Genomic DNA, 13,119 nt, shown 5'->3' on the forward strand with positions numbered 1-13,119 from the left:
GTGGAGAAATTTACAGTTGATTTGCAGCCCTGTAACTGAAACAATGCAATATCAAAAGAAAGTTGCACAACCAGTTCATTTTTCAATTAAGGGACACCCAGTATAGGATTATATGAAAAAGGTAAAACTGTGAAGAACTTCTTATTCCTTTCATTTTAAAATTTAATCGACAGTATACATTTAGTCACTAAGATCCTTGCAAAATCAGAACACAAGAACTGCTACAACATGAGCATACTTTTAACTAGAAATGCTGCAAAAACGTGTTCCTCAGCTAAGTAAAAAAACACTCAAAATCAACGGCGTTGTTGAAAAGAACCGGAAACGTCATCTACAAAGTTAGGTTTTCAGGGTTCTCAACAATTTTAGCAAAGGTCTGAAGGAAGGCAGCCAAGTCAGCTCCATAGACAATTCGGTGATCCGCTGTTACATTGACCTGGAAAAAAATTTAAGTAAATTTCAGAGAGGTTGATACCTAATAGATAAATGCTCCCATGTCGCAGCAATTTTTGCACTTGATAAGTAAAAATATCAATGTGAAGTTGTATCATAAAGAAAATGCAGGCAAACCCCTTAAAAGATCAGTCATTTGGAAATGAGCAGTTACAATACTTCCTCAAGAAAACACTCACTTCTTTGGGATAATGACAAACAGAGAAATTCTTTAGGTAGACTGAGTCTACCACGTCATTCATAGACTAAACCAATCACATTACAACATCTCATTAAAATGATAATAAAATGGTAATATCATCATTAAAATCTGAACACATTTATTAGTGGGCTTTAAATAAGGACAATATAGGAAGATTAATTTTTAAATATTGTAATTTACTAAAAATGGGCAAGTATTTGGGCGGGGGGAAATTGAGAAAAGTGGACAATTGTTTTGGGACAGAGGTACAATTAACCCAAGGTAATCATCCGTAGTTACAAATCTTTTATCCATTTTACTAAAAGGCAGAGACATTAGGCAAATTTCTTGAGAAAGTGATAATTCACCATTCATATAACTAATCATCCATTGGCTTAGAAAAGGACAGGTAGGCATTAAAATATCTCATTCAATACTTATTTTTGCTAACTGCAGGATCTGTAGCTCAAATTCTCTCTTCTATAGGGTATTGACGTGAAAAACTGAGCCTCATCTAAATAGGCAGATTTGATGGATCCCTAGATACCTTCAGTTGCATCCGTACATACCGTGAACAATATCTCACTTATATGAGCCACAAACTATAAAGCGAGGGTCACACTCCAAGAAATTGTACTATTCAAAACACCACATAATTTTACTGAATCCATTGAACTGCTGTAATCTGTCATATTAGCTTTTGAGTTGTACTCAATCGATGAGAAATTAGTTCTTCAAATTTGAGGTCAAGAATAATCTCTCTCATTCCACAATGCTAAACATCTAAAACTCAATATATTCCCTGTTCCCAGTACCCCATACCCTTTCTCTTACCTACGTTTCATTTTGAACCCACATCACTTCAAATCATTTGCAACAATCAACTCCACAGGGGAAAATCAGAGTATGTTATTCAGCTAATGAAATTAGCATCTAGTAACCAAAAAAAGCCCATGTTTTCTATAAGCCAGTACATGTCTCCTATGATGAATCACAAACTCCATAATAGCCCACAGGCCACATATCATGCATTATATTTGAATTTGAACTGGAGTATGTTACCTTTATTGCTTCTCATTAGTTATAATGATGCAAGCAGTTCTAAAAATAATTTATGGTCAGAAAATTATACAAACCTAAGTGCAAGGGTTAAGTGAAAGTTTTTCTTTACTTGGTGGAAAAATGTATTTCAACGTCAACTATTTCACATCAACAGAATATTTGACTGAAATTCAAAAACACTTGATCATGTTGGTAAAAGATATTATCTGTTAATTACTACTATTTCAAAAAAAAAAAAAGTAGCCTAGTAAAAGAAGTTGTACATCGATCCTGATTTTGTTGAAACACACAACTAATTGAACAAAAGATCAATGGTAAAAAAATTATAGAAAGAACCAGCAGAAGATCGAAAATAAAACTCACCAGCATTTTGCTTTTCACGCTAAAGAAACCATCTTTATCAGCTACCACATTTGGTTTTGATGCTCCAACGGCCATTATAGCTCCCTGAACATCATTCCAAAGTCTGAATAAATGGCTAAAATAGCAACAAGGAGTATTTATTTAATAAACAAGTACGGATGGCTGTCTCTCAATGAAAGAACCTCTACTTTTCTCCGTTCACGTTATATGTTCCACTATTTCCATTTTTAGTTTGTTAACATGAACATCAAATAACATTATAAATAAACCTTCTTTTGGAATATGTAGTGGATGATTTCTACTATTTGTAATGAACACAAGATAGGAGCATAACATTTGGACTCCTGCAATTATAAGGCTTCAACATGTAATGGAGCTACAACAGCTTACAGCAAAGGGCTGGATTGGGTATGGGAGTTGAAGCCTCATCTTATGTCTGGGATGATTCTTGGTAAGGTGATTCACATAGGCAATCTCTTGTTCTGTTTTCACTAGTTTCAAGCAGTTTTTGCAGATGAATCAAACATTAGTGAGAGCCCTGCTTCTAATCTTCGATTACAAGACATACGGATTGAATTTAATGAAATATCTTAACTCTTATCCAGTTGCCTATTTAAAAGGAATGAAGATGGAGATTTTAGCAGAAGCTAATAATACAAAGGCCTATAACTTGTAAAGATGCTACAAAAATGAAAGATCCTTAAAATGTGTCATGTTCTGATTGGGAAACTATAAGGAAAGTCATTATAACCATGAGCAATCTGATGAGGGAAATTCTAGCACAAGCTAACACAATAGGCATTCTTTGCTGATCTGAAGGGGAATTAAGAAAAAACATATTATTCTTCACAGTAAATAGATAAGAGGTCTGTGATATTTGGTTTAAGTTATAAAAAAGGTTATCAGTAATCACTCCATTAGCTATGTGTCATCAATTATGTATAGACTAAAAATTGTAAGTGTTTGAAAACATATCATCATCATTTGATAAGCTGTAACATATGCTTTGATTTATCCAAAAAAATAGTCTCATTCTTTTGTTTTCCCAGTCCTTTACGATAGTAGTTAACGCTGGGCAACCTAATTTATATGGGCAGCCCTCGCTTGAACATTTCTAGTATAACATTATATTCATTGATGAGCAAATGAATTGGCACATAGCTTTTCCATCATGAGTAACTCACCTGACCAGGAGGAAGAATAGCATCAAATCTGTCCACTCCAAACATTCCCAAATTGGAAAGAGTAAACGTCCCTGCACAGAAGTGCAATTCAAGTAATTTAATTGCGTGCTCCAAAAGCTTTACACCTTAAATCCAAACCCCTACGAGACCACAAAAAAATATATGTACATGCTAAAGTCTATAGATTTATAGTAAAACAACCTGAATTATACTCATGAGGCTGAAGTTGTTTTGATCTGGCTTTCTCTACCAACTCTTTCCACTTTTGTGATAACAGATAAAGGTCCAACTGTACCAAGTACCAACAAAATGATTTACCAGCTTAAACATAAAACTGTAACAATCACATACGTGTTCGTGATTCAATAACTATTAAAAGAAGCGTAAACTTAGCTACAGTACCTTATCAGCATCTTGAAGAACAGGGGTAATCAAACCACCATTAATAGCCACTGCCACTGCGATGTTAATGCTACTATTGTAAGTGAAGCTCTTCCCATCTTTACATCCTGCATTAACAACCGGGTGCTGAGCAAGTGCCATTGCTGCAGCTTTGGCCAACAATGCAGTCATTGTCACACCCTTTGGTTTCACCTGATAATCATAATACAAACAAACAACCATCATAATATATTCAAATTAACATTCCAAACACTTAATGAACTAAATTAAGGAACATATCAAACCAATGTACCTTCTCATAGAGCTTATCAAGAGCATCAGTTACTACGGGATACCCCACTCGAAAAGTCGGCACTGAAAGGCTCTCCAACATATTTTTCGAAACAGCCGATTGCATTGTAGTAAAAGGCACAACCGTAGCCCCCGGAAGTAGAGGAGCAGCTTTAGCCGGAGCAGAACCCGGACCCGGAGCCGAAGCAGGAGCAGCAACTGCCGCAACAGCCGCAGTCTTAGGCTTAATACCAGCAGCCGCCTCTATATCAGCCGGAGTTATCCTCCCAAAAGGTCCACTCCCAACCAATTTATCCAAATCCACCTTATGCTGCTTCGCCAATTTCTTAGCAAACGGAGTCGCCACCGTCTTCCTAGGCCCTTCCGGCGCTCCAGGAGCCGGAGCAGGTTGCGCGATCGCGGGAGCAGGATTAGAACTAACAGCCGGAGAAGCAACAGCAACCGGAGAATCAGCAGAAGCCGGCGCGCTTTTCGCAGCGGCTTTACTCTTAGCTTCAGCAATTTCCTCTTCAGTTTCAGCTAAAAGACCAATAGGAGCACCAACGGGAGCAGTTTCACCTTCAGCGACAACAATAGCAGCGAGAATGCCGTCGTAAAAAGTCTCGACGTCCATGTCAGCTTTATCAGACTCTACAACGACGACGCTTTCCCCTTTGGATAACACGTCGCCTTCTGATTTAATCCATGAGACGATTTTGCCCTCGGTCATTGTCGAACTGAGCGCCGGCATGAAGATCTCGCGGATCTTGGATTGGACTGTCAACGCATTTTTTCCGTTAAAGCACCGTTTGGCGGCGTTTCTTGACGGAAATGTGGACGGAAAAGAGGGGGAGAGAGGGGAGGAGAAGGAGATTGGTTTGGTTGAGACTGGGAGTTTGGTGAGGAATGGAGATGATGAAGCTGCCATGGTTTGAGAGAATTGGGATTGAGAATTTTGGAGAGTTGAGTGAGAGTTTGAGTAGTAATGTGAAGGGTGGGCGGAGAAGACGAGGAGAAGTTAGTTGGAAGGATTTGAGCTGCCCAACTGTAAGTTCTGTGTTTAAATCGCTTGCTTCTTTGTTTCCTGCTTTTTCTTTTGTCGCTAAAAAGTTGGTTAAGTCTTCCTGTAGTTTACTAGGCTTCTCTGGCTTTCGTAATGGGCTATTTGGTGAAATTGACTCCATAATGGTACATTGGCCCAAGTTGTTTCACAACATCTATTGGCTCAATGTAGAGCTGGCCATGGCCCGGGTCAGTCCGTGAATCGCCCGGAACCGGCCCGGGCAAACCCGGCCCAGAATCGGACTAAAATCAGTCCGGAATCGTGGAAAGTCCGATTTTAAATTTTTGAACCGTGAACCGGCGGTTTAAGGATTCAATCCGTCAATACAAAATTAATTAATTTTAATATATATATATATATATATATATATATATATATATATAATATTTGTGTTAGTTAATTTTTTTGGTTAACATAATATTTATAATTTATTTTATTTCATTAATCATTTTGGTTAACATAATATTTATAACTTGTTTTATTTCATAAATCTTTTTGGTTAACGTAATATTTATAATTTATTTTAAAAATCAAATTTTAATTTTACTTTCAATTTTTTTTGAACCGTCCGGTTCCAAACCGGCATGGAACCGTCACTTAGACAGTTTCGGGCCGGTTCGATTTTCTCTTAAGTGTGTTGCATATAACCGTGTAATGCATATGATATAGATATTAAGCGGATACGTTTTGTTACTGGGCTGACATAATAAATACACCAACTTCCAATTAACTAAAAGCTTGTTGTATAAACACGTGTAATACAAATGGTATGCATGATATTTAAGTTTCGGTTGCCACCGAACATTGAAAATTATGTAATTGTTGATATATTGATTGATATGTTTAGACTTGTTATGAGTTTTGGAGTTCACCCTCTCATTCTCTAATATCGGTCACGGATACATATATATCAACAATTACATATTGATTGAAAGTTTCGGAGTTCACTCTCTCATACATATGTTAGAGTTTTTTTTAACAAAGGTTAAAACTTTCATTGATGAGAATAAAAATTATATAGATGAATTTATTCTTTAACAAATTAAAAGAACTATTCTAAAATAATGATGAGAGCTGTTAATACAGTCATCAATTAGAGATTTTTCAACCATCAAAAGGTTACCAAAAACATACATGGTTCAAATTGAAAATACGATCTTGAAACCGCTTGATTCTTGAACCTTCAAACTTTTCCAATCTCATCTTCAATATATATCCATAAGTGATCTCCCAATTTTCAGATCTACAAGAACATAGATCTAAAGATCGAAAAGATCAAAAAGGAGATAAAAGACTTCAAAAGTTTATTCAATTAAAATAAAATTCAAACAAACACCTTAGAAAAAGACTTATTGAAATAAGAAGAGTAGATCTGTGATTAATAGTACTATGGGCGGAGAGAAAATGATTTTCCGGTTAGCCGGAAAAATCATCTTATCTCACCCTTAAAGAAGATGAAGAAGAAAAAGAGCTTTTTGGTTTTAGAAAGAAGAGAGAGCACTATTTTTAAAGAGAGAAAAAAAATTGAGAGAAAATAATTACGTGTTAGAGTTGAGTACAAGCATATTGCACATTTATTTTGGGCATAATACATAGCTGTGTCCTGCACTTTAAACTTTTTACACATAAGGTCCTTGCACTTTATTACTCCTATTATAGACCCCTACACTCATTAACTCATCTGCCCGTGGTCGCCCAACCCAGACGAGTGTTGATGCCGTTAGAAACTTTCATCCATCTGTTCACATGTCAGATGACATCTCCTACCTTCATTTTTGTTCAACTATGTAGTCTTTTTTTTTTCAAAGTTATAATCATTGATGAAGATTAAATTACAACAAGTGAAAGTCATATAACAAAAGTCATATATATGATCTTTCTAATTTTGAGATAGTAAATAATAAACAACAATTCAAATACAAGCTATAAAAAATCGAAAAATAGAGAAAAATCTAAACTTGAGTCCCGGAACTTAAACACAACGATTTCGTTGAGCGGATGTTAGATGATTCCTTTTTCCGATTTTTCTGTCGAACCGCTTGATCCGTTGAAGCCTACTATTTCCGATCTCCATCTTCATTTAGATTCTAAAAAAATAGATCTACAACCTCACCATTTTTTAGATCTACAAGCATTTGAATCTAAAGCTCAAACAAACACTAAATGTTCTTGAGGATCTAAAAAATTAAACAAATGGGGATATAAAAGACTTTATTATTTCTTTCTAGATGAACAAAATAAAATTTATTGAAAGAAATAGTAGATATATAATAATAAGTATTATGGGCGGAGAGAATATGATTTTCCGGCTAGCCGGAAAGATCATCTTCTCCTACCCTCAAAGAAGTGAAGAAGATGAGAGATTTTCTAGAGAAAAGGGAGAGAACAAATTTTAGAGAGAGAATGATTGGTGGATAGTTGAAAATCGCATTCCTCAATTAAGTAGTCTTCACCAAGAACTCACTTGTTAAAAAAAATTCATTGTTAAAAAGAATATCTCACTTTTATACACACCCTTTAATTAAGAGGCTTAATTATACTAATTTAGCAAACTATATATAAATTAACTAAAGGAACGACGGAACTATGGCGGCAGCGGAGGAGATAAAAATGGAAAGGCTAATTCTGATTTAGGGCTCTCCTTTGCAAAATTGATTTTGAGATTTCTCTAATGATTTTCTACGCTTAATTTGAATTAATCTCTTGTGAGTTCATTGAATCACCTAATCTTTGCCTTAAAATAATTGAAGATTTGGTTCAATTCAGTCCTTGATGCTTCTGAACATTTCTTTAACGTGATAAAGCATCAATCTTTTTTCTTTATTTGATTGAAGCCATTGAAATTCTCATCTGAGTGTTGCTTTGATCTATAATTTCCAGTTTTTTTTTATTCTTCGATTGAACCCATCAGAATAAGATAAGGGTTTGGATTATTTGTTTTCCAGATTGATTTAATTGGTTAGAGTTTTTGTTTATGTCAAAGGCTAAAAGATTTTGTGTTTAAAAGGAATAATTAAGATTTTTGTGTTAATTATGTTTTAAGCATTTTATAATAATATAATAAAATTAATATTAATTTAATTTAAATGTTGGATTTGGTTTAATTTAATCATAATGTAGTTTGGTTAGAAATGTTGCCATGACAACAATTTTTAATGTTGGCAGTTATGTGGCCGTCATAATGGCAATAAATTTCGATTTGATTCACCAATAGTTATAAAAGAATTTGAGATAGTAAAAATGGCTATTTGTGCTGATTTTTAAACATTTGACTACAACTCATTCCTCACGCATACGTTTGACATTTTATTGTGAGTAAGCCAAAAATTAATTAAATTGGATCAACATTTTATATTATTAATTAAACAATTATATGCTTTTAAAAAATATATGTTAAAATAAAATCAAATTTTATTTTTAAAAAAACAATTACAGGGACTTTGTTTTTATAAAATCAAAGTGCATGGATCTTATTTTTGCAATTAAGAACACGGGAGCGTTTCTTTTGAAAAATAGTGTCGTTTTACATCCAAACTGATTTCATAGTCTTAATTGCAAATTTTGAAAAGCTCATGTTAAATATTTCAAAATTGAAAGATTAAGTTAAATAATAAAAGCACACGAAAGTTGATGATTATTTGTGCATTTAATTTTTTTTTTTATGATAATAAACATGGCATACAAAATATCTAAAAAGAGAAACTTGTATTTTGAAATACTCTTATACACATTTTATAGCTGGATGCACGGAGTTGTGCCTAAGGGCATCTTCAACCCAACTCTAAAAAAAATTTGGGTCCACCATTTAAAGTTAAGAGAAATTTTTTTAAATTAAGAGAATGAAAATATTCCATTCTGAGCTCCTGTTTTTCAAACTTTTTAAGTCTCCCTGAATTTTTAAGTTAACTACATATAGAAATGGTTCATTTATTCATGTTTCTGCTCCATTGAGTTTGTGTACAATCTCCAGAATTGTAATCCTGTTTATGCTCCTCCTATTCTTTTTGCTGATTGATGCTGCTGGATGCCTGAAATGGCTTTTGATTGAACTGCTTGAATTTTTATATTTAGTTCATTATACTCAGTTCATTTTGTAGTCTATTTTTTGGACTTTTAATGATGGTATTCAGAAACACAAATATTTTTTATACCTTTGGTGATGTTATTATTGGCTAATTTGGTTTGTAAATTTGTAATGTTAAGTAATATGATATATAGATATATTATTTAAGTTGTAATTTTATATTTAAGTTTCTGTTATGTAATTTTTCAAAAACCAAATAAACCGAAATATTTTGAACCGAACCGAATCGACCAATACTTACCCCTAATATAAACATTATCAACCAAGTCCTGTGAGATTTGCCCGTCAGGACGTACCTCGGGACTCGCCGAATAATGACAAGTTAAAGAGAACAAAGTTCAAGTTAAGAAAGACCGAGTTCTACGAGGTTCATCAACTTAAATAAGAATCCATACATCTTCACTCAAATAATTAAAAGACCGAACTCATCAAGTCCGAATGCGAATATTCACAAATCTATAATTTAAATATTATTCAATACTGATAAAAAAGGAGATTCGAAAAAATCCAGATCTTTTAAAAGCATTGAAAACACATTCCTAATCAAGAAGTATAATCCTATTCAGAAGACTCATTTTTAAATAGACTCATATGCCAAATAAAAATTTGTTTTTTTATTTGGATTCGTATACTAAATAGAAATCCCTTTTCTATTTGAAATGTACAAAGTATTTCTTCATACTCATTATAAAAAGACTTGAGATGTCTCTATATACATATGACTACAATACAATTAGTACTCCCTTAAACTCAATATTGAGTTAAGTATTATAGAGCTAATAAGATTACCATTGTCCGATCAGCCATCTACTCAGTTTTGCAGGTTAAAACCCGTTAAAAAAGGTATACTCCATCAATAATGGATATAATTTTTTTTATTAGAGATGGAAGTATTGATAGAAAATAATTTAAAAGATTAAATAGAAAAATGTTTTATATCATACGTTTTTTTTTTAATTTGTAAGCATTTTAACATTCACATTTTAATATAATTACTCATCCGAAATTGAAGTAGATATTTATAAAAAATTATAATTTATTTGATATGTAATTTTATTTTGTTAATAATTTTTTTCATAGAAACACATTTATTTAATTAATTAATATTATTTTTTTTGATTTTGGTAGTTTGAGAACTATGGAGAGGGTTGGTGAAACATGTCAATGGTGTGAAGAACTAATTTATTAAAATTTAAATTAAAATATTAATAAGAACTCCATTTTTTGTTTTTTGAGAAAATAAGTACTCCAATTAAATATGACAAATATTAATACTTCTCCGTTTTCTCTTTTTTTTTGGATAAATTTAAAGTCTATATATTATATAATTGAGAGGACCGACGGAGCCCTCTCATTCATTCTCACCAAATAGAGCATTCTCATTAGTTCCCACTTCTTTTAAACTACTTATTTAAATTTTATTTTTAAATTAATTTTTCAAGAAAAGATAATGATAAAACTATTTAAAAATATCAAATAGGTGTTTGAAGATGTTACAACTACGACTTCCTAATAAATAGTTTATAATTATCCGAGAAGTACATTTACATATTAGTTCATAATCTGTTCCTTTCTACATTATAAGCCACGTTTAAATATGTATGCTTACCCATAGAAAATTAAATATGTATAACAAAAAAAAAACCTTTGTAGTCTGCCATGCATTTATTTAGTGTCAAAACATAATCTTTATAACTCACGTGTAAACATCTATGCATATTCATAAATCTAATAGGCATAACTTAAAAAGAAACTCTTTACTCTACAATTTTATCCTTTAAAAAAATTAAATATTCCTTAATTATATTGATAATAAAGAGAATTAATAAGAGTAAAACTACTAAAAGAATTAATTGATTAAGTGATAAAAAATAATAACAACAACTTTTTGAAATAATAAAAATATTACAATTATGCATATTTATAGATCTAATAGGCATAACTTAAAAAAAATCTTTACTCTACAACATTATCCTTTTAAAAAGATTAAACATTACTCAATTATATTAATAATTAACAGAACTAAATTGAGTAAAACTAAAAAGATTTTAATTAATTAAGTGTTAAAAAATAATAACAAAAACCATTTTGAAATAAAAATAAAATTATTACAATTGTAAAAAGTTCTTAGATAAATTATACAAAATAAATTTATTAAAAATTAAAATAAAATTAAGTAATTCTGAAAGGGCGAAAGTTTATTATTTTTGATTAATATTTGGAAAGGGAGGAATGATAATTCTGCTTAGAAAGACTAATTGTATATTTTCAAATATTACAACTAATAATTTGTATCTATATCTATATACTTATATAACTGAGAGGATCAACGGATTGCCACTTATGTTAACTTAATTTCAATTTTATTTTTTAAATGAATAAAATTGCTTACGACTTATTTTATTGAGTTAAACTATTTGATTTATTGAATTAAAAATTAGGGTTAATTCCTAAAAAAATCACGAACTTTACATGAAGTTTCATTTTAATCATGAACTTTAAAAGTTGTCATTTAAAGGCACGAACTTTCATTTTGTTTCAAATCTATTACCAAAGTAAAATCCGGTGTATTTTATCTAACCAAAAATTCCTAATCCTATATACTCTAACTAAAAGATAATAAGATTTGATATCGATTTATAATTTGGGTCTTTCATTAATGGTTTATTGAAGAATTTAGTCAACAAAAATACACTGAAATGATAGATTTGAAACAAAATGAAAGTTCGTGCCTTTAAATGGCAACTTTTAAAGGTCATGATTAAAATGAAATTTCATGTAAAGTTCGTGATTTTTTTAGGAATTAACCCTAAAAATTAAGTATCAATCTCATGTTCAAAATCAAACAGCTATATCATGAATAGCTGATAAGAACGCTTAGATTACGGCATCTTCAATTTGGCAAACATATAACTATTAGTAGATTAATATTATTTCAAAGAGTTTCATTTTGATTAGGTTTGAGTCAAAGTTTTGATATTTACGGTTGAGCCAAAAATTTGGATCAAAGTTTTGATATTTATTTGGTCTAAAAAGCTGCGCATTTGTTTCTGATTATGGGATGAAGGTGAGTTTTGATAAATCATGTTCTTTTATTTTATACAATCTTTGCTTCTAAATTTTGGTACAACATATAAGATAAGTTTTGATCAAGGAGTGTTTGTTTATTGTTTTATTTTTTGAGTGATTTTATAATTTACGGAAAGTGTATGTACCATGGATGGAAGAACTCCAAAAATAAAAAAAAATTATCTTTTTTGTATATTATCATTCTAATTTTAATTTCTTTTCGCTAAGAGTATGTTTTAATTTTTCTTTTTTACCGGCTTTTCCTATTGTATTGATCCTATAATTGAAAAAGTTGCTTTGTTCTCAAAAATGGCTTCGTCCCGGTTTGATTTTTTTAAAGAATATTTCTGACAAAATTAGAGATACAATATCACTCTTTCTCATAATTAGTTGGTTTTGCAATAAGCGTGTTAATTATACTTGTAATCATCTTTAGACCAAATGAGGATCACCTGTTTATAAAGAATGATTCAATTTGTACTTAAAAAAAACTCTATATGATATAATACTATAATATAAAAGAGTTAAAACAAATTTATTTTTTTATTAATATTTTTAATATTTTTCACAAGAAAATACTAAATATAAAAACTTCATGATAATTGTATACTTCATCGACGTTTTTTATATTAAATTTTTTCTAATAAAATTATTATTTAAATTAAATATTATTTTGATTCCGCGCAAATGCGCGGGTATTCGACTAGTTTAAAAATAAAATCTCATACATGGCAACAACAAATTAATACAGGCTGTAAAATCACATTACCATATTTTTTCAGTCAGAGAAACAATACTAATTTTTCGGAATATAAATAAAATTGCTTAAAATATTTTATATACAGATTATAAAAATTACAAATCAATTCAAAAAATAAAATTAGTTAGAAAAAAAATGCAAATAAGCTAAATAAATAAAATTAACAGCTGGCAAAGAGACTGAGCGAGTTTCGTATTCAAAATCGCGGAAATGGCGGCCACCACTTCC

At 31.2% G+C, this 13,119-nt stretch overlaps 1 protein-coding gene across 1 annotated transcript; it reads right to left on the bottom strand.

Annotated features, from left to right (window-relative positions):
* Positions 1-128: 128 nt before the first annotated feature.
* LOC126673474 (dihydrolipoyllysine-residue acetyltransferase component 4 of pyruvate dehydrogenase complex, chloroplastic) lies at positions 129-5,033 on the bottom strand. Its single transcript, XM_050367630.2, has 6 exons — positions 3,938-5,033; positions 3,646-3,837; positions 3,445-3,532; positions 3,244-3,314; positions 2,060-2,143; positions 129-436 (listed from the first exon to the last, which is right to left on the bottom strand). Exons 1-6 carry the CDS (start codon positions 4,841-4,843, stop codon positions 332-334), a joined length of 1,446 nt encoding a protein of 481 aa, XP_050223587.1. The 5' UTR covers positions 4,844-5,033; the 3' UTR covers positions 129-331.
* Between the last annotated feature and the right edge of the window lie 8,086 nt (positions 5,034-13,119).

The sequence above is a fragment of the Mercurialis annua genome, linkage group LG3 (assembly GCF_937616625.2).
Source record: "Mercurialis annua linkage group LG3, ddMerAnnu1.2, whole genome shotgun sequence".
NCBI classification, from domain to species: Eukaryota; Viridiplantae; Streptophyta; class Magnoliopsida; order Malpighiales; family Euphorbiaceae; genus Mercurialis; species Mercurialis annua.